General features: G+C 39.4%; 1 protein-coding gene across 5 annotated transcripts in view; it reads right to left on the reverse strand.

Annotated features, from left to right (window-relative positions):
* Positions 1-1960: 1960 nt before the first annotated feature.
* Positions 1961-23314, reverse strand: part of ARL6 (ARF like GTPase 6) — a 35844-nt gene continuing 14490 nt past the window's right edge. For 4 of the 5 annotated variants that reach the window (XM_074946946.1, XM_074946960.1, XM_074946968.1 and 1 more), the window contains 4 exons: positions 20624-20718; positions 14502-14631; positions 6829-6884; positions 5585-5718 (listed from right to left, as the gene is read on the reverse strand). In XM_074946946.1, coding sequence (XP_074803047.1) covers positions 5612-5718; positions 6829-6884; positions 14502-14631; positions 20624-20718 — 388 coding nt within the window. In that variant the 3' untranslated portion in view covers positions 5585-5611. Of the gene's footprint in view, positions 2047-5584; positions 5719-6828; positions 6885-14501; positions 14632-20623; positions 20719-23314 lie in introns of those variants that run through there. The other variant, XM_074946941.1, reaches the window with a different exon arrangement.

Consider the following 23314-nt stretch of genomic DNA (forward strand, 5'->3'; position numbering starts at 1 on the left):
ACACATTTTAAGCAAGAAAGTCACATACCTAGTTAAACCATATGATACGGGGTCTTAAACTTTCTTTCAGCATTAGGTACAACTTTACCCTTAATGTTATGTTTAGTTACAACTACAAAACTTCAGCCTATCAAGACTATTTTATTTTAAAAATAGTTAATCCAAGAAAAATTACATCCCCGCTGAGTGTTTTTCTTTTTTATTTTCATATATTACCTGGATCCAAAACAAGTTAGTAATATACAGCGGATAATATTCATAGCTGGGAGGGTCTCAGAGCCCAGGCTCTAGCCTGTGCCAAAACATCTACACTGCCATTTTTAGCCCTGCAGCACAATTCCCACAAGCCCAACTCAGCTGACCCAATCTCTGAGACTTGGTGTCATGAATTTTTATTGCAGTGTAGACATACCCTCAGTAACATCTGATGCCATGGAGACAGGACATGAAGGATAGGTACTGTCTGGAGAAGAGGCAGTATCAGGAGTAAATATTCTTCAGCTTTGTCTCGTAGTAAGAACATTTTTATATGAATATTTAGTTGCCTGTAATGAACGGGTTGAGCTAGTACTAGTTTCCACATAACTATTTAATTAACTGAAAATATATGAAGCTATTCCACTATATCATGCAGTTCTCTTTGCTCCAAAAATTTCTCTGTAAAGGGTGACTTCTCATCTCCCAGAGAAGCACTTTCAGTAGGTTTTTCATATTATTTTAAATGAAAACGAGAGGGGGCGGGGAAAATGTCGTAAGAATTCAGTGCTGACATTCCCTCATAATTTAGCCATTCACTCCATTACTATATCCAATACATTCCAATAGTACTAAATATTGTGCCCTCCTTCCACAATTCTGGATTTTTTATTCCTGCAGAGAAAAACCTAGCAGAATTATAAAATCTATTTCCCAGGCATGAGCAGATCAACTTAAATTGCTATCTGGGATGTTTTTCCATCCAGCTAGTTTGCTGCAAGGATTTGATGCTAAACAGTTTAGACTACCACATTAGATACATAAAAAGATACTTTATATGACAATAGGAAGAGGATAATGTTCTAGTAGAGTGGACAAACTGCATTTTCAAAATGCAAGTTTAAATGGTAGTTTTTTTTGAAGTGCCAGGCATAAAGGTGTAACTTATATGAAAGTTTACCAAAGAGAAGTAATTCTAACACAGTTTTATGCAAAGGAAGTTCGATTCTATTACCGCATTCCGTTCTCTTATTCTCAGTGAATTAGACAAAAAATTAACATTTAATCTAAAATTTCCTTTTAACAATTCAAAACTGAGAACCATCAAAAGACGATGACAAACACAATTCAGCTTAAAAACAACATGTTGTACATCTTATATTTTATTGATAGAAATGTGTGTACAGCTGTTACATTACAATATAACCATACATTACAATACGAGCAATTCCTTAAAAACATCTGCAATCATTTATAACAAACACATATCACATTTTAACCTGCAATGTTACAAAAATACTCTAAAAAGCTAAAACCAGGAGACAAGATTTTCAGAAGTGACTACTGATTTTGAGTGCCCTTCTTGAGACACCTTATGGGGACCTACTTTTCAAGAACTGCTGCACATCCACATTCTGAAAAAGTCTTCTTTAAAAGGTATCTCAAGTTTCGACATGCAAAAAATTATGCAGGCACACAGAAATCATTAGTAACTTCAAAAAACTGGATATTTAAATGATGTATTATATGCTTAAATTGTATTTCACAATAAAACTTAAATGACTGCAGATGCTTATTTTAATTTTAGTATTTTCTCCAGACTTAGCAAAGATTTAATTTAATTCATGTATGTACATATCTGATGCACTACATTTTCTAAAAAGCTTACTCATCTTGGGCCCTTGTAAAAGAGAATGAAAGGAACCAACAGAATGCACTGTATATAGGTTTTGTTTGTTTGTTTTAGGTCTTCCTTCCTGTTCCAGGGGCTTGTACATCTACTGCCAAAGTTAATGTATGACAGGTCTTTTATCTTACTGGCCTCTCATGTCTTCATTGCTTGGATCTGATCTGGTAACAAAAAGAAAAATACTAACTTTAGTACACCACACTTAGTGGAACTGTCACCCCCAAAGAAAACCAATATATTTAAGTTACAAAATTACAGTATCATTTGTTGCATCTGTAACCAGGAAAAAATTGCAGTTTGCATCTTCAACTTGCACCCTAGCGGGTCTACTTCTGAGATTCCTCTCTGATTAAGCAATTTCTGCCAGAACTGCCATTTAAACAGAAAGAAACTATGACAAAATTATTTTATTCTTTTCCACACCTTATGTGACTGCCTGGATCGGGGTAACAACATAGACAGGAAGTTACATGAGTATGCATTCCAACTCTGGCTATACTCAAGTTCTGGACCTCTATGTAATTGAATTCCATAAAAGCTTAGTTCCTGAACAGTTTATAAACTATAGGACTCAACTTCAGTCTTACAGAGGTATTAATGCAGTTCACATGAAAATGTAGCTTCCCACTGCTGACCATATTTCTGTTGCCCAATGGCATTTCTTAGCAACGTTTCAATATGTACTTAATTAACTCATGCAGAAATGGAATGTGGGTGCAAAGTATATGTTCCAGTTATAACTTCAATAAAATAAAATAAATATTTTTCTGGGCAGATGGCAATAACCTATTCCTCAATGACAGGTTTCAGAGTAGCAGCCGTGTTAGTCTGTATTCGCAAAAAGAAAAGGAATACTTGTGGCACCTTAGAGACTAACCAATTTATTTGAACATAAGCTTTCCTGAGCTACAGCTCACTTCAACGGATGCATTCAGTGGAAAGTACAGTGAGGAGATTTTATATATACACACAGACCATGAAAAAATATACATTGTAAGGAGAGTGATCACTTAAGATGAGCTATTACCAGCAGGAGAGTGGGGTGGGGGGAGAGAAAACCTTTTGAAGTGATAATCAAGGTGGGCCATTTCCAGCACATTTCCAGGAGTTAACAAGAACGTCTGAGAAACAGTGGGGGAGAAATAAACACGGGGAAATAGTTTCACTTAGTATAATGACTCAACCACTCTCAGTCTCTATTCAAGCCCAAGTTTGTATGCCCCTCTACCATGTACATTGGGCAAACTGGACAGTCTCTACGTAAAAGAATAAATGGACACAAATCAGATGTCAAGAATTATAACATTCATAAACCAGTCAGAGAACACTTCAATCTCTCTGGACACTCGATTTCTGATCTCAAAGTGACTATCCTTCAACAAAAAAACTTCGAAAACAGACTCCAACGAGAGACTGCTGAATTGGAATTAATTTGCAAATTGGATACAATTAACTTAGGCTTGAATAGAGACTGGGAGTGGTTGAGTCATTACACTAAGTGAAACTATTTTCCCTTGTTTATTCCTCCCCCACTGTTTCTCAGACGTTCTTGTTAACTCCTGGAAATGTGCTGGAAATGGCCCACCTTGATTATCACTTCAAAAGGTTTTCTCTCCCCCCACCCCACTCTCCTGCTGGTAATAGCTCATCTTAAGTGATCACTCTCCTTACAATGTATATTTTTTCATGGTCTGTGTGTATATATAAAATCTCCTCACTGTACTTTCCACTTTATGCATCCGTTGAAGTGAGCTGTAGCTCAGGAAAGCTTATGTTCAAATAAATTGGTTAGTCTCTAAGGTGCCACAAGTACTCCTTTTCTTTTTGCTATTCCTCAATGAGTACTAAGTTCACACCAAGTACATGTGCGAAACTTCAGGTGGGTTGTTGCAGTCTGGTTTAAAAAAAAAAAAAGGTTTTTATAAAGGAAAAAGTATGTTTTTACCCTCTCAACTCAGAATTGGCATCTGTATTTAGTCACACTATTTTATTTTGTGGGGGAGAATGAGGGTGAGAAGTCAGTCTCAACGTTTGGGTAAAGAACACTGATGGAAAATTTCAGTCCCCAAAGTGAGCATTTCATAATTTTCTGATAATCTGAAAAAAGCGAGGGTCTATAATAGAAATTTTTGCAAAATTAACTGCAGCAGAAGTAACTGCAATAATGATTTATCATCTTTTCAATTAAATGTGTTATTTTTAAATGCATCTTCTAATCCCTGGTCCAAGAGCTGACTGGGTCCATTTTTAATCTTTAATTTTGATCCAGAATGGGTTTTGCCAGGAAAGCATCTCTGGCTGGCATTTCAGATTCATGTAAACAACAGCCTGAAAGTGTGTACCTGGAGCAATACTTCCAAATCTGGGCTGCTGCCACCTGCAGGATTCCTCATGAAGACAAGAGGAATCAAAAGAAGTTGAGACAATAAGGAGACTTTCAGGTCAGGTCAGGAACTCAGGAAAAACAGCTGATCTGCAAGCTACCCTTTGTGATAGGATGTGGGAGAAGAAGAGCTCCCTCCCAAAAAAACCTGTGTGATGGGTAAGGTGCATCCTGTCCTTTTGTGGGAGAACAGAACACCCTCCCATAAACGTTATTTTTGGGGAGTTGTTCCCCCTTCCTCAAAATGCTACTGAATAATGATAGGTAAGTAATTCCTTCACTCACATTCTCATCAACACCACACAGGAGAAACAAAAGTAGTTTAAAAAACCCTATGTCACTCCAGTCACTAGATTAGACTGAATAGAAAGAGTACTCTACTACTCGTGAATAAATGGAGATAATACAAAATATAGTACCTGATTAAAAGTAATTCTTTACTGTCATTTGAAATAAGACCAACATTTACTTTAGCTGTAATGGAGTTTGGATCATTACTGACATCTAGTGGCTTGCTCAGAACAGAACACCAAAATGTGGGTGGGGAGCAAATTACACGGCTTCTTATAGAAGACCTTGCACAAATATTGACTTTTGTTCCCAATTAGATTTAAACCAAATTATTTTAAGTTATGTTATAATAATTAATGAACTACTAATTTCACAACGTGCATTAGAGTGAGGGAAATTAAAGTGATCCTACCAGCCTAAATGCAGGATTTGTTGTTATTATTTGTTTAGCAATAGCTCTCAAGGACTCAAACAAAATCAGGGCCTCATTGTGCTAAGCACTATACAAACTCACAGTAGTACACAGACTCTGCAAGAAAGAGATTAAAATCATTACATAAACATCTCATACTGTTTATATAATTATGAGACTGCTGCATGTGTTATTATCGGTATAATGTAAATGTATCACTTTGTCTTCCGTTCTTTAATCCTGGTCCCAAACAAAAAGAAAGTAGTGCACTTCTTTTAATAATTAGTTTCAGAAGGATTTAATATTATTTTAGTTACAGTGCTTAACAGCTTCTAAGGATTGCACAAACTTTAATAAATAAATTAAATAATTAATCCTCACAACACCCCAAACAGATAGGTACTTTAGGAAGTATCACTCTCAGGATATGTTTATACTGCAATAAAAGACCCCCTTGCGAGGGGAGTGGGTCTCAGAGGCAGCTTCCAGCCTGAGCCTGAATGTCTACACTACAATTTTATATAGTCAGCTGACCCAGGCTCTGAGACTTGGTGCCACAGGGGTTTTAATCACAGTGCAGACATACCTTAGAATTTCTAAGATACTTGCCAAGGAGCCAGGAAGTCCTTTAATGGGCTGCTCAAGGGCAGATGTGCCATGTGGACTTCCCTTGGCGAGAACCCCCAGGGCTTCTGAACTCCTGGGGGATTGCCAGAGAGTTGTAGACCCTGGGGAGAGACCTGGCAGCTGCAGAGTAAAATTGACATTGATATTTCATTAAATTTTTTTCAGGATTCCCAGTTCATGGAAAATGTTGAAAAACTTGGAATCATTCCAATTTGGAATGAACCCAAATATCAAAACCATGAACTTTACTATTAACTGAAACCCCTGTGTTGGCCACCTGTACTTTTAATTCCTTTTTTGAAAGTGACTAGATTTTAAATTGACAGAGTCCCTTTACAACTCAGAATGTTCATAAAAAACCTGTTCTACAGCTCCAACAACAAATGCAGAAGCCAGGGCCTAAGATGTCTTCAGCTTCCATATCATTATAAATGTATATGACACCATACAATACATTTTAATAGCCTTCTCTCACCTCCAGACATCCATAAAAATTGGATATTCCTGAATGGATTGGATATTCCAATCCTTCTGTTTAAATCAATGGCAAGACTGCCATTCTCTTCAGTGGAAACACAATCACCCCTAAATGTCACAGCTTGAGTGGAGGACAGAGTCATATATGATGCAGTTAGGAAATATTTGGTGTTCAAGAGTGTTCAATAGTGCTCTCGTAAGATTAACCTGGACCAGGACTCCCAGTTCTTCTAGAAACCTTCATATATTGCTCGGCCTGTTTACTCAACATTTGAAAGGGATAATAAAATATGGAGAAAAAAAGAAATATGGAACACTGGAGCATAACAGCTAAGGTAACTAGGAAAATAATTAAGTTACCGTGTGCAACATAAGAAAGATTCAAGAGCACATTGTACTCTTACCCTAAGCAAGAGATTCTTAGACTGCAAGTCCCACTTCCAATAGTACACATTAATTTTTAGTAATAGTTTATCTTTTCTCCAAAGAATATTCCGTAATTTTGTGTTTATGTAAATTTTTAAAAAGAAATATCGCCGCTGCTGGAACGGCCCTAGCTGCAGAAAATTATAATAAAAAAACAAAACACCAAGGCATAAAATATCAGGTTTGGTACTGGTACTCACTGTGTGATTTGATCTGAGAGCAGAAATAGATAGAAACAAGGCAAATGAAATGAAAGAAAACTTACAAAATGAAAACAAAGTCTAATGGAAAGAAAATAAAATTATAATAGAAGTAGATTTGACCTACCTTGGAGCCAATCTACACCTTCCTGTAACCCTTCTCCTTTAAGCGCATCACTAGCACTAAAAGAAAGAGAGACTACACTATAAAAGCCATGTAAAGACACTGGTTTGAGTAAAAAATGGTTATCACATCTGAATTATGTGGTAAGTACAGCAGAATATCTCCAAATGCAGCATGTGTCAGTGTCAGGCATATAATTCCTTAACAAGAAGTAGGCCACGCCTATATGAGCACATTGAACTATTTCACTAGAGCTATTCTAGTATAGCTTCTCTGGGTGGACACTATTCTGAAATATTTTCTCCGCTCTGCATTATACCAGAACAGTTATTCTGCCACAGACATTCCCCTGTGTAGACAAGGTCATAAAGAAAAACTTTTGCAAAGTTTATGATTAACATGAATTCTTCCACCTGGCTGGGTTACAGGGGCCATGCTGAGGTTGGAGAGGAGGTCATGCTGCACCCTGGCAATCCCCAGCTGGCATTAGGAACCACTGCCAGCTGATGTAGGTTTGTGTATTACCCAGGCTAAACTGGGACTAATACAGATCCGCCATTGGAACCGAGGAACCATAACTAGCTATTTATGAGCCCTTTTTGCTGCAGCAAGATGAACTTAGCACAGCAGAGGATCTGGGCCACTATACTGGTTATTCATAAATCCATTTACAAAAGAATTTGGCCAATGCTAAAATATATGATCTTTGATCATTTTGAGGAAAAAAACCACACCAAATCAAAACAAAAAATTGTAGCTATGTTATCATACGCAAACTGTGTAAAAGCAGAGAAAGGCTAGCAATTTATGAACAAGAGGTGTATTTTCAAGTATGTCAGTTTCTGTGCAAAGTATTTTATCTACATAATACAGAGGAGAGTCTTAAAAAGCAAACTTGAATCACCATGATTATATATTTACTGAAAGTTGCAGCTTTTTATTTTTTAAGTTTGAGAATCAACCATTAAAGGAAGTTCAGAGATGACCATTTCACAGTATAAAATAAAAAGCAATTTCATTTCATTGTGACAGGACCTGCAGACTAGGCTTTCATCCTTTCCAAAAATCTCCAGGTATTTTAAAATCAAGAGAACTAGTTTAAAAAAAAAATCAGTAAATTAATGTGCTTACTACTAAAATTAAAGTTACACTATAATTTTAAAACATCTGGAAATAATGCTTTCGTTTTGTTTCTCTTTCCTATTACTTTAGTAGTATGAAGCTGTTGTAAGAGTAAGAAGAAAAAGTGGTGCCCCCTCAGGTTATGTCTACATTGTGATAAAAAACCCATAGCACTGAGTCTCAGACCCGTGTCAGCTGACTTGGGCTGCAGGGCTAACAACAGCAGTGTAGACATTCAGGTCTCAGAGTCTAAGCTCCAGCCCAAGACAAACATCTGCACTGCTATTTTATAGCCCTTCAGCCTAAGGGTATATCTACACTGCAATGTAAGCCCAGGATTAGTGGGACTTGAATCCGTGGACTCTGGGTTTGAAAGCCCAGGGCTTGAGCATCTACACATTAGTGACCCTAGCTTAAGAATTTTTGAGCCCAGGCTCCACACTGGGACTCCAATGTCCACAACTTTCTATCGCCCTCCTGAAAAGTGGTTGTTCTAGCCCTTTGTCCATGGTGCAGTAAGGGAAAACTTGACTGCCACCACACCCATCACAGGAAGTTGTTGCAGCCCACCAACACATTCTGCTGAACCATTATTTTGCTCTGCATGCTCCCATTTGAGTCACCATTTAATGAACTTCTCTTGCTTGGGCTTTTGCTCTTGTTTCAGGAAACAAGCAAAGATTCCATGGTGGATGTTTCCTGACTCACCACAGGCACCTGACAGAAAAAATGATGGAGCAGGACAATGACGATACAGACGAGGAAGACTCAAATTGGCTGATGTTACTCATTACTCTTGGTATAGCTGCTTATGACCCCTTTGTAGATGGGTGCTTGTGGAGTAGGGCCACAAGCACAGACTGGTGGAATCACTTAGCCATGTGGACCTGGGATGACCAGCAGTGGGTCCAGAACTTTCACATGAAGAAAGCTGCATTTCTGGAGCATTGTAGGCAGCTTGCCCCAACCCTCCAGCCTCACAACACACACGAAAAATAGTTTAAAAAGGTATAAATTACACTCTCAACAGGTGTAGAATGGTGTTGAATGTGCGTTTGGCAGACTGAAATCCCGCTGGTGCTGTCCACAGATCCCTTTAGATTCCAGTATCATTAACAATGTCCACATTATTGTGACTTGCTGTGCTCTTCGCAATCTTTGTGAAGCCTAAGGTGAGCTATATGCCCCTGAATGGACTTATGACGGGAATGGATTGCTGAACCAGTACACTCAACCAGAAAGCGAACACCTGGAGCTGGATGCAACCAGGCAACCGAAATCAGGGACACTCTGTGATCCCACCTTAATTTCTGGTTTCAGAGTAGCAACCGTGTTAGTCTGTATCTGCAAAAAGAACAGGAGTACTTGTGGCACCTTAGAGACTAAGAAATTTATTAGAGCATAAGCTTTCGTGGGCTACAGCCCACTTCATCGGATGCATAGAATGGAACATATAGTAAGAATATATATACACACACACACACACACACACACACACACACACACACAGATAAGTTGGAAGTTGCCATACAAACTGTAAGAGGCTAATTAGTTAAGATGAGCTATCATCAGCAGGAGAACAAAACTTCTGTAGTGATAATCAAGATGGCCCATTTAGACAGTTGACAAGAAGGTGGGAGGATACTTAACATGGGGAAATAGATTCAATATGTGTAATGACCCAGCCACTCCCAGTCTCTATTCAAAACCAAGTTAATGGTATCTAGTTTGCATATTAATTCAAACTCAGAAGTTTCTCCTTGGAGTCTGTTTTTGAGGCTTTTCTGTTGCAAAATTGCCACCCTTAAATTTTTTACTGAGTGGCCAGAGAGGTTGAAGTGTTCTCCTACCGGTTTTTGAATGTTATGATTCCTGATGTCAGATGTGTGTCCATTTATTTTTTTGCGTAGAGACTGTCCAGTTTGGCCAATGTACATGGCAGAGGGGACTGCTGGCACATGATGGCATATATCACATTGGTAGATGTGTAGGTGAATGAGCCCGATGGCATGGCTAATGTGATTAGGTCCTATGATGGTGTCATTTGACTAAATATGTGGACAGAGTTGGCATCGGGCTTTGTTGCAAGGATAGGTTCCTGGGTTAGTGTTTTTGTTGTGTGGTTGCTGGAGAATATTTGCTTCAGATTGTGGGACTGTCTGTAAGTGAGGACTGGTCTGTCTCCCAAGATCTGTGAGAGTGAGTGATCATTTTTCAGGAGAGGTTGTAAATCTTTGATGATGCGCTGGAAGGTTTTAGTTGGGGGCTGAAGGTGACAGCTAGTGGTGTTCTGTTATTTTCTTTGTTGGACCTGTCCTGTAGTAGGTGACTTCTGGGTACTCTTCTGGCTCTGTCAATCTGTTTTTTCACTTCAGCAGGTGGGTATTGTAGTTTTGAGAATGCTTGATAGAAACTTTTGTAGTGATAATCAAGATGGCCCATTTAGACAGTTGACAAGAAGGTGTGAGGATACTTAACTTCCGGGAAATAGATTCAATATGTGAAATGACCCAGCCACTCCCAGTCTCTATTCAGAGACAAACACCTAAAAGATCTCTTTCTCCTGCTGATAACAGCTCATCTTAACCATTTAGCCTCTCACAGTTTGTATGGCAACTTCCAACTTATCTGTATGTGTGTGTGTATATATATATTTCTTCTTTCTATATGTTCCATTCTATGCATCCGATGAAGCTGACTGTAGCCCACAAAAGCTTATGCTCTAATAAATTTGTTAGTCTCTAAGGTGCCACAAGTACTCCTGTTCTTTAATAATTTCTGTTTAGATTCACCTTGTTTGTTGTGCCTTACTGTGTGTTTATCTTTATTATTCAAAATACCTATTATAAAGGTATGACATACTGATGGCAATAATTTTTTAAATAAAATAAAAGCCTTTATTTGTATTATAAAAATAACAATATTCAAGTATTGCCAGGCAGGCTTGCTACCATTAGAATACTGAAACAACAGTAATAAACCAATACCACAACCAGTAATAAAACAAAGTGCATTCAACACTGAACAATGCGAACAGTACAGTCAGAAAAATCCTCCAATTGTGTGTGTCACCTAGCAAGTTTTCTTCTTCCTCTCTTGCGCATTTACCACTCACTTGCCATTGCTGCATGGGCATAGAGGCCTGCGGGAGAGTGGCGGACTGCAAGAGGGAGAAGGTGGTCTGCACGGGGTGGAAGTATGCAGGGGTAGATTTGCCCAGTTCAGCTGCTATTAAGTCCCAGTTGCATGGGCCAGCCAATCATGAAATTGTTCAAAGAGACCCTGGTATGCAGCACACGGTACCATGAAGAAAGAAAAGGAGTACTTGTGGCACCTTAGAGACTAACAAATTTATTAGAGCATAAGCTTTCGTGAGCTACAGCTCACTTCAGCCACAAGTACTCCTTTTCTTTTTGCGGATACAGACTAACACGGCTGCTACTCTGAAAAAGGTACCATGAAGGAGACTCAGGTCACGGTATAAGCATGGCAGGAGCCTGCACTCTTGCAACTATTAGCAAAAGCAGCCATTAGTCAAACTGGTCGTTCTGCTACACTCAGTCTTCCACCCTTAACCAACGTTCCTCTTCCAGGAACTGCGATGCAAGTATCTGCTCCCACGCTGTAATTCTGTCCTCATCTCTGCAGCCTGCCTGTGCCTTTCCACTTGCCTCTCCACTTTAAGTGAATTCTTCTCTTTGGTATTGCACCTATTTGTTGTCCCTGTCCAGAATGTCAACAATAAATTCATCATGGGAATGCTTCCTCTAGGACTGGTGTATGATGGTATGGAAACCCAGGCTTCCAGTGGAGTGAGCGAAAGCTACCAAGGTACAACAGCCAGTAGAAGTACAAGTTCCTGAAAGCAGATATAAAACAGAACATTATTGTCACAGTGATTCACAAATAGTTCTGTGCATGAGCAAAAAAAAAAAAAAATCCTTGTGGAATCCCAAGGACAAAAAAAAAAAAAAAAAAAAAAGATACTTTGTAAAACTGAACTTCAGTATATTGTGAGAGGAATGCTTCAGGTCCCAGAAGCTCCATGGACACAACCAGCTTAAATCGCAGTGAAAAGAATGCACGGAGAATAGTAAATTAAAAATCACAATGGTGTTTAGAAATTGTAGACTGCTTTGCAGCAGGGGGGTGGCCGCAACATACTACATAACCTTCTTTCTATGATGTCGAAGGACATAACGATTCTTGTGGCTCAGGCTGGTAAAGAGATATTTTATTCCAAGATTCCAGTGGTAAGCCAGCCATATATACCACCGAAGTATTAAAACTTATCATGACTGAACAGCACGTCAACCAGTGGAGTGGGCTGGTGATCTACCAAGGTGGCCCTGGAAAATATGGCTATCTGGAGCTCCTGCTATGGGAAAAGTTTGCAGCTATCAGCACCCGCGATTGGAACAAAATTCATGGGGGAAATCAATAGGATGCTGCATTAGCGTCCACATGGATCACTGGCTCCCTACAGCTTCCAATACAGCATTTTAAGACTGCTGCAAACGCACACATTAATATGGACATACTGAAGAACTCCATGGTATATCCCCCCCCCCCCCTTATTAGCCTGTAATAACTTTTGCATTGCTTATAAATGGAAATCCCTCCTATTCCTATGTTAACAACAACAACCACCATGGAGCCAAAAGCTTACCAGGCTGAGTTCTCTCTTCCGGTTTTCCTGCCAGTTCTGCAGCAGACTGCTCCTTGGGGGGCATCAAAAAACTCCTCTGAGGAAGGACTCAGGATATGCTGCAGCTGCTCCAGTGGCAAAGCCTCCTCCAGGACCAGTTCCAGCACCAGTGTCACTTCATCAGCCTGATCCAGCACCTACTGACTCCCCTCCAGTCCTATACTGGATTCGGGGTCAGAAGGTCACCATCCCAGCTGATCAGGGCACTGTGAAGTACTGCTGGCTCCATGCTCAGCACAATATCCAGCACCTTGACAAACTCCTTGTAAGCAAGGCAGGATGACAGAGGTGATGTTCTCATCCCTGGCTTCCAGGTAGTCGGTCTTGAGCCACTTAATCCAATCCCTGCACTGGTGACCAGGCCAGGGAATCCCCAATGTTGCCAGCTTCATGGTATTCTTCCTAAAAATCAAACGTTTTGCTCGCCTTACTCCAGAGATTCACCAAAATCTGGCTGTGTTCCTGCAATCAGGAAGCGGCATGCTTGGCAAAGGACTTCTTCTGGTCAATGGCCATTGCAAATGCAGAAGGTTCACTGAGTTTGCAGGTCAGTGGTCAGAATAAAATAGAAGGGTTAGATGTGCTGAGCTGTTGTATTTGAACAAGGGGGGGTTGCTTCCATTCCCTAGGAGTTGAATGGCTTATCTTGGGATAGAGAGGACAAAGAACACCGGCCCATGGGATTGTGGGATAGCGTTGGTGGACTCTCAGGACCCAAGTCTGGGAGTCCTGAATCCAAGCTGCATTTCAGAGTAACAGCCGTGTTAGTCTGTATTCGCAAAAAGAAAAGGAGTACTTGTGGCACCTTAGAGACTAACCAATTTATTTGAGCATAAGCTTTCAAATAAATTTGAGCATAAGCTTTCAAATAAATTGGTTAGTCTCTAAGGTGCCACAAGTACTCCTTTTCTTTTTCCAAGCTGCATTGACATTGCAAAATGATGCAGTTTGGGCCCAAGTCCCAGCAGGACCTGGACTCAAACCTACCCACCTTGCAGGGTCCTGGGGTCCAGGTCCCAGTCAGACAGAACTGTGTATAGACAAAAGGGGGTTTGGGCTCAAGCTGGAGTCTGAGCCCAGGCTTTCACTGCAGCGTAGACATACCTTAGAAGTCTCATGGTCTAGTGACTGAAAAACAAGGCTGGTGCCTGGAAGTCACAAATCCTATATACACCTTTATAGTTGCCACTAACAAATGCAAAGCTTTTGCCTAGTGAAGAATGGGACATAAGCCATCAATTTCAGAAGAATTTAAACTATTACTTAAAAAAAAGTTTCTAGTTTTTGTGACTGCGAAGATAACTTTCCAAATGTGAACTGATGCAGTGTTGTCTATCTTAATCTGCACACAGATAACTTCACTGCCTGTTGTACGATTGGTAGCTTTCCAAAGTACTCGCAGTGTGATATTACCAAGATTCTGATCAGTTTCACAACTGATACTCAGAATCCCACAGTGCATGAGAGGGACCAGCTACAGCACTCTGGTAAGAATCTACCACCATTCCACTTCCCAGCAATAGTGAGTGGGGTTGTTCTTCCCACTAGGACATTGCCTGAAACTTCACTGGGGACAACCCCTCTGACTGAGTTTCTGGCTAGGAGACTTCCAGTAAATTTTTCAAGCCCAACTCTATATTATTTTACATATTAAATATTTTTTTCAAACCAGATTTCATAGCAAGTATTGTACAAAGCCCTGTACCTACTCAGATACCAGTAAAAAGTTACAGCATTTTATCTGGTTTGCTCTCATTTAAGTAATAGGATAGTGAATACTATGGAATGGCTAAAAGTTGAACATTTCAATCAACAACAAAAAAAAGGTGAGGTAATAGTACTTTACCAGATATGCCATGGTTTATCTTTGATGTTCTCTAAAGACAGTAACTGAGAGACTTTCACAGATGATACTGCATCCCTGAGGTCCATCTTGTTAGCAAAGAACAAGATAGGTATTCTACGGTGTTTGATATCTAAGCATAAACAAAAGCAAGGAATACCACAATATTTGGTAATGCTTGTAGTCATTTGCAAGTAATGAAATGTGAACAACAAAAAAAAGATATACTGCTTACCTGTCATTGTGGTTCTTTGAAGGTTGTATCCTACCAAGACACACACTGTTGGGTCACGTGGCCTCAGCCACATGCTTTGGGAGTGCTCACAAATTTTCTGGTAAGTTTTAGAATCCCTCCCCAACTCAAATACATTTATGGCTGTAGATTTAGGTTGTTGGCGAACAAGAGGAATATGGATGCTTCAAACCATAGCTTCCAATCACCACATCTTCACTATTTAGTGAAGGACAGGGTGTATAAATAGCCACAAAATTGATTAAATTAAGAGTTCATACCCCTGCAACCATAACTGAATTAGGATACATTGAGCTATCCTTAGGTATCCTGCAGGATGCCCATTACTTTCTCTAAAGCCTACAAAAATGGAAAAAACATGTACACCTCTACCCTGATATAACACGGTCCTTGGGAGCCAAAAAATCTTACCGCGTTATAGGTGAAACTGCATTATACCAAACTTAGTTTGATCCACTGGAGCGCGCAGCCCCGCCCCCCGGAGCACTGCTTTACTGCGTTCTATCCGAATTTGTGTTATATCGGGTTGCGTTTTATCAGGGTAGAGGTGTATTTGGTAATCCCTCACATCCTTCCTGTGCTTGAAGAAAGGCCTCTTTTCCAATAGTTCTTCTCAGCTAGCAGCAGGAACCACAAGACTGGAGCAAGGAGCTCAGCGCATTGGTAATTGACTTAATTCTTGGCATACTTACATACACCCAAGAAGAATATGGAGAAATGTCTGTATGCCACAGATGCAGACAAAGCAGTGAGAACACACTCAGCATCTAAATGCTTTAGCCTGTCTGGCTAATCTAGAATATTAAAGCATCACTGGAAGAAAACAAAGTCCACCAGTGCTCTAGCCTGTAACAAAAAATTGAGTAATAGCAAGTCTAGTCTATTCCTGTGTTGCTATCAAGGAAAAGGGTGGTGCATTAGGGGAGAAGATAAAGACGACTGCATTTGAATATATCATCCAAATCTTGATAGGAAGATGCTACTTTTTCCCCCCTAACCATGAGAATTTGTAGTGAGCACTTCGGGTATAGCTTCTCCCTAAACTCCAAGGAATAGGAAATAACACGACTAAGATATTTGAGTTTTTCAAAGAAATGTATGCTTTAAAGGATTACTAACTCATTTCTCATTACATTAATTGCTTACACTGGAACCCACAGACCAGTCTCCTTTGCTGACAAGTAAGTTTCATCTATTCTGAAGTGGCTTGTGGTGTTTTGTTTGTTTTGGTTATTTTATTTTATTTTTTAAAAACAACTCTTCAGCCTTTCTTCATAATGACTGGAAACTACATTCCACCCCTCCACAACTCCCACATTCAGAGATCAGGATGGCTCATCAAAAAGTAAACAATAACTAAAACTGTCTGCCAGCTTTGGAGTTAATTTGCTAGAGGCTGTCTGAGGAAAAAAGTAAAAGCCTCAGAACATGCAACTTATGCGTAATTAAAGCAACTTTTAGCTTTCACAGTTAAACAGCCAAGAAATGAAAAAGCTAAAGTTCCTACAGCAACATAAAGGTAGCTAAGTTAATCATATTGCCCATGTATCGCATTCTATGGATACATTAAATATAGGAATAGGGATATCAGATGCATGTAAAGTGGCCAAATTAATGTTATTGTAGGAATCTTAACATTTTTATTTCCATCATTTATTTCAACTGTGCAAAGCTAATGTTATATTAACAGTTTACCACTCAATTTCCTGGGTTATTGTGGGGTTTGGTTTGGTATTATTAATTATTATTATTATTTAGAAAATGGGGTTAAAGCCCATTTAAGATGCCAACATCATACACTGATAAGCGTACACTTCAGTAAGAGTATTCGCTTCTATCTAGAAGCATACCTGTGTGTTAACAATATTTTCTACTGCACGTACACAGTAGCCAGTTGTTAGTCTTTCATATCATTCATATCCATCTTTTTTTCCCAAAACTTGGTTATGGATGTTCTTATGGGAATTATTTTATACACCTCATTTCAAACATCAGCCATTTTTAAATTGTGTGAAGAGGTTGGTTTTTTTTTTTTTAAAATGGAAAAAGTATTTTTCTAACCTGCACAGAACAGAAATGTCTGAAAGTATTTTCCTCAGACTTCCATCTTTTGCAAGAGAACATGCAAAGAACACATCTGCCCAAGAAGTGGTTTTTCAGAAAGTTATGAACTTGTGAAACACTGGGGCTGAAACTGTTTTGCAACTTTTGCTTCCATTCTATAGTATCAGCTTTTTTTATATATTGCTACGAAGTTATACAGCTGCAACATACCTATAAAAACCACAGAAGAAATTCTCGTCTGCCGCCTTCAAATATCTGAACATTGTAGCTACTGGTTAATGCCTGCTTCTCTGTTATAGTCGGGGACCATGGTATCTTCCCTCTCTCCCCGATGCCTTGGATTTTATACAAGAGGTTTCTGAATTTTCTGAAAAAACTCGAAGATATCTTATCCCTGGTCTACACTAGGGGGGGAAGTCAATGCAAGGTCCGCAACTTCAGCTATGAGAATACCGTAGCTAAAGTCGACGTACCTAGATCGACTTACTGCAGCGTCTTCACGGTGGTGAGTTGACTGCTGCCGCTCCCCCGTCAACTCTGCTTGTGCCTCTCACGGCGCTAGACTAGACGTGATAAATCGACCCTCGATATATCGATTGCTACCTGTCGATCCGGCGGGTAGTGTAGACCTACCCTTAGAAGCATGTTCTGGAGGTCAAGTAACCCAGGAGTGGATATCTATGCAAGATAAACCTTTAGAGAGCATCAAGTATCTTAACTGCTGTACAATAAAGTCATAATAAAAATATAACTGACAACAGTGATCATTAAAACCCTCACTATTTGTAGTATGTTTTGTCCAATTATAGTTATTTATTTTTCTTTAAAAATGCTTTCATTTTCACAACACAGCTCGCTACTGTAATCTCAGGGCGCACACCAATATGCATCTCTTAAAAATAAAGACATCACAATGAAACTTACTTTACCATCCTCTCCTCCCCAACCACTCCAGACAAAAGAGAAAGACAGGAACTTATACCTTACCCTAAGATATGTAACCCTCTTCTAGCAAACCTTCAGGGGAATATTGATTTTGAATTCTAGACACCTTTTAGGGGATCACCAGACACCAGTCTCCATTTAAATCTAGGGACATATTCTCAAGTGCACCAATTGATCTCAACTGCTGCAGTGGCACATGGGAAGAAGTGGTTTTGTTCCAAGTAACAGCCACTGTAAATATTACTAGCCTAATCTAGATATTTACTGAATCAATCTTAAACTACTTTAATCAAGCATAGTCAAACCTACAGGATAAGGTGATAAGTAATGGCCAATACTGATGTGTCAAGAGCAAATCATGCCAAACCACCCTAATTTTCTTCTTTGACAGGATAACCAGCATAATGAGGAGGGAGCAGTATATATCTGGACCCCAATAAATCTTCTGACACAGTGCCACAGGACAGTCTCATAAGCAAACTAGATGAAGTTATTATAACGTGGATGCACAACTGGTTGAAAGAGCATACTCGGTAGTATAAACAGTTTCCTGGCAAATTGAAAGGACACATCAAATGGCGTTCCACAGGGATCTGTCTTGGGTCTGGACCTATTCAGTATTTTCATTAACTATTTGGAGGACGGAATGGAGAATACACTTAAAATCTATGGACAGCAAACTGGGAGGGGTTGCAAGGAGTCAGGAGGACAGGATAAGAATTAAATGATCTTAATAAATTGGAAAACTGGTCTAAAAATCAACAAGATTAAATTCAATGAAGTGGAAAGTACTTCACTTAGGAAAGAAAAATCAAATGCCAGTTATTCCCTATTTTGTATTTGAGCAAGGCAGCAGTACTGCAGAAAACATTGTGGATTATAGTGGGTCTGAAGTTGAATATGAGTTAGTGCAATACTGTTGTGAAAAAAGCAAATGCTATTTTGAGGCCTCAGCTGGAGTACAGTGTCCAGTTTTGGGCACTACACTTTAAGATGTAAACACACTGGACAGACTCCAGAGGAGAGCTACAGAAATAGTAAGAGATTTAGAAAACATGACCTATGAGGAAAAGTTGAAAGAACTGGTCATGTTTAGTCTAGAGAAGAGAAGGTTGAGGGGGAACATGATAATAGTCTCTAAATATGCAAAAGCTTGTTATAAAGAGGCTGGTGATCAATTGTTTTCCATATCCACGGAGGGTACAGCAAGAAGTAATCACTTAGTTTACAGCAAGAGAGTTTTAAGTTAGATATTAGTAAAAACTTTCTAACTACGAGATTAGTTAAGCACTGGGACAGGTTTCCTAGGGAGTTTGTAGAATCCCCATACTCAAAGGTTTTCAACAACATATTAGAGAAACACCACTGTCAAGGATGGTCTAGGTATACTTAATTCAGCCACAGCATGGCGAAAATGGATTAGATAACCTCTTGAGCTCCTTTTCAGCCCTACATTTCTATGATTTCTATAATTACTGCTAGAATGATTGCTGCTACTCTTGCATACACCTTTGCATTATCAACCAATTCAGTAGTCCCATGAATATTCACAACAGCAAAAAAACAATTTCTATTACATTTGTTTTATGATGCTATGAGACAGAAATTCAAGATATCCCTTTCCTGGGCCAATGAGAAAATGGTGCCCTGGAGAAGGTCACGAGCTTGATCCCTGGAAACAAGGTTACATTCATTTGTACAGTGAACCTGCTCTTTCTGCAGCCTTCAGTACTATGGGTCACACTCTTCTCCTTGACCTTCTCTCTTGGCTGTTGTGGTACTGTCCTCCAACTACTCCCTCTAACTGTTCTTTCTGTGTCTCCTTTTTGTAACAGAGTCTGTCCTTGGGTCCTCTTCTCTTCACCAATCAGCTCTCACAGATCCAACTACAATTTTGATGCTAATCAACTCATTAATCTTGTTGACCAAGCTGTACATATTGTTTTTACACCAATAAAGCCCCCAGAATCATTCATTCTTATCTTCATTAGTTTCCACAATAACTTGGTTTCAGACCAAGAGGTAGTGTGTAAACAACTTTTCCTTCTGTTGTCAGAATCCTACCCTACAACTTTTCAGTGTAATAGATCCAGCAATCAACAACCCACTGAACTGCTAGAATATGCCAGACTGGGAACTAAAATTAGGCTATATAGAGGGGTTTTACTTTGAATTTCCTGCATAGGGTTTGTTCTCTTGATTAGTCAGAACATCCGCATTACATGAGTAAATTGGTTTAATTCCAATACCCCTGGGAACACATGGAAAACCCCCACAAAACCTATTTCAAAATGTAACCTTAGAAATAATCATGAATCTCCCTCCCCATTTAGACAGTTGAAATTGTGGCATCATTAGCTATCACTACTCCTGGCTGCAAAGTCATAAAAGAAGTTTCTAGTGTTTTTACCTCTTCAGAGGCCAATACTGAGGTCTGATACAGCATTAACCAAACAGCAAAAAGTTACATTGAAGTAATTCATGGTCTTAAATGGAAATTTTTTCAGACTTTGCATATGAAAACAAACATGTTGTCTATGAACTCCAAGCTTTTAAATGCCATGATTTACAGTCCCTCAAAGCAACTATTAACTTCTGTTCCACCTTGATCAAAAAAGGCCCAATCCGGCTCCTACTGAGGTCAGTAGGAATCTTATCAGGTCCTAAGTTTTGATGTTCGCCTCAACAGAAGTAAATATTGGCTTATTATACAAATTCCATTTTACTTTTATTCTAGCTCCTATCAATGGCTAAAATGGAGGGAAATTTACTTAAAATGCAGAATGTCTATAATAACAAGAGTTTCTATGTTTGAAACAATACAACATAATATGGAGATGGTAGGAAAATACAGTCTTCTCACCTGGATGAGTCAGGAGGGTGTCAAGTTCTTCTTTGGCCACAACCATTCTTAATTTATCACTGCTATCAATGACAAAAATAATGGCCTGGCCTTCTCTGTATAATATAGAAAAGTAAAGAGGCAAATTGTAAGCTCGCTCAGAAACTTTGACCAACAAAAACCTTTCAAAAATATTTTCTTTACTCCTCTCCCATGCAGAGCTGTCTAGCTATTTCTACAATCTCAGGGAAGATTTTTGCTAGAAACCTTTGAGTCGAGGCCAGTTTCTGAAATCTGGCCTTTTGGTTAACAATGTAACTTTTCTGCTATAAAAATTATCAATTTCACAGCCCATAAGGTTTGTTGTACACAGATCTTTCAGGAAAGCTCAATTCCTCTCCTGAAAAACATGAACACCCAACGTAGCAATATTGGATGCTGACACAGCTGGGGCCAGCCAGCGTGAAAAGGGCTAAACCTTGTCAGAACTGTTTTGAAAAATTACATTCAAGTCATAGTTTTTTAGTTTCTTGTCTAAAGAATCTTGTTAAGAGTCCACTCAGACAAGTGGTTGGCTCATCTACAACCAGTTTAACAACTGTGTACATGCAGAGTCGTTAAACTGTGTCAAAGGTCTACACAGATGAATCAGTATGGAAGAGATACCAACGTCTAAACCAGTAGTTCTCAACCTTTTCTTCCTGCAGACCACTTGAAAATTGCTGAGGGTCTCAGCGGATCACCTGATCTTTCCAAATGTTGTTTGTACCTTTAGCTAACTATTGTAATGCGCTTTGGATAAAAGCGCTATATAAAAAAACTTAAACTTTTTTTGTTTTACAAATAAAAGCACACAACTCATTTTAGTATCAGTAGTTTTACCTTTCTAATTCAATGGACGTGCCCTCTCCCCCACCGCCGTAGCAGCCACCGAGCTGGGGCTGGGAAGGAGGGGGGGGGTCTCTCCCCTGCCACAGCTGCCACAGACCTGAGGCTGGGAAGGAGGGGGGGGTCTCTCACTGGCAGCCGCAGCCCTGGAGCTGGGAAAGTCGCCTCTTTCTCTGGCAGCCACAGCCCTGCACATCCCAAACTCCCCCTCTTCTCACCCCACTGCCCCCTCCACATACCCCCCCCATCCCCAAGGCCACCACCTCACACGTGCATCTTCTCCAGGGTCTAGGCACCTAATTAGTGGAGCCACGCCTGCGCAGCTCCACTAATTAGGTGGATGGCCCTTCATTCTCTTGTGTGTGGCTGCCCAGGCGCTCACCTTAGAGGGAACTACCAGGGGACCACCTGAACGGAGCTTGTGGACCACTGGTGGTCCACGGACCACAGTTTGAGAACCTCTGGTCTAAACCACTAGTATCTTGAAGAATGCAGAAACACTTTCAGTATGCATAGCCAATTCAACTAGTGACTTTGTAGACTTAATATTGAGAGTTATTTTTTTCTTTCTAATAAAGGGAAAATTGAAAATGTTTATAACAGTATATCAATGGATTTTCTGAACTGTATACAAGAAACCCCATACATAGTTTTGCATTTTATTTAAATTTTTGTAATCTTTTTCTCTGCATCCTAATCTTCCTTGAAGGTCAGCTACCAGTATGTTCTTCCCTCTCATCTCCACAATACAACCCAATCTTGCAATTCATGATCGCCTACCACTGCAATCAAAGAGAGTGGGAAATTTGGCCAAGTTAAGATTGCATGACTAGGCCCACATTTATTGGTGTGTATTGTATAAAAATCTAAATAAACTGTAAGCAAATGCTTAATATTTGTTGTGAATGTTCCAGCATATCTAAAACTACTCAAATAAAGTGTTAACAGCAGGTTTGTACAACAGTACTATAGTGAAGTTACAATTATAGCATATATTTACTTACAAAGAAACAAGATTCTCCTAGGTCTTACAGACACATACAAAAAAACCAAGCCAATCAGTAAAAGGGACAATACTCAAGAGTCAAGATACCACATGCATCATTAAATCAGATTTCAAGTTGTTTATGTACCCTTGAAGAGAAAGGTGTAAGCCAGATATGAAAAAAGTGCAAGTGTCAAGTACTTGGAAGTACCTACTTATGTGCACAGGTTCTAGATCAGACCTATAGATTAATTTAGCCATTTTTCTGTACTTGCAGTCTTGCTTATCTTTATTAGTTTATTATATTGCTTTTCTGTATGCTACTTTTAACTGGAATTAAATCTCATAGATAAAAACTGCAGTGGATAGGGAGGATATTGATATTAGGGGGCACTGTAGTGTCAGTGTTACTGCTAAGAAACTATACTCTTAAACTGTGGACATGATACAAATGAAAACTAACCAGTTGCGCGCACACTGATTTTCTGCCACATAGGAGGATCACCTCAATGCCAGTTTTTAATACAGTGATGTCCTATCACAGACTTTGACTGGAATTTTCAAAGCAGCTTCTGGGAATTTGGCATCCAAATTCCATCCAAATCCTGCACCTAACACCCTTAGGCTGCTTTGAAAATCCCAGCCCTAATGCAAATTTACAAAATACCCATCTACCTGACAATTTCTCAAACTGCCAATTAATTTTTGTAGGAAAAGCCCTCTATTTTAATCTCCAATTTTAAAAAAAAGGAGGAAGAGGAAAAATAAAGAATATTACAGCAAAGTTTATCACATAATAAACACATCAAAATTCAAGCATTCAAAATGGAGAATTCAGG

The sequence above is a fragment of the Natator depressus genome, chromosome 1 (genome assembly GCF_965152275.1).
Source record: "Natator depressus isolate rNatDep1 chromosome 1, rNatDep2.hap1, whole genome shotgun sequence".
Taxonomy (NCBI): Eukaryota; Metazoa; Chordata; order Testudines; family Cheloniidae; genus Natator; species Natator depressus.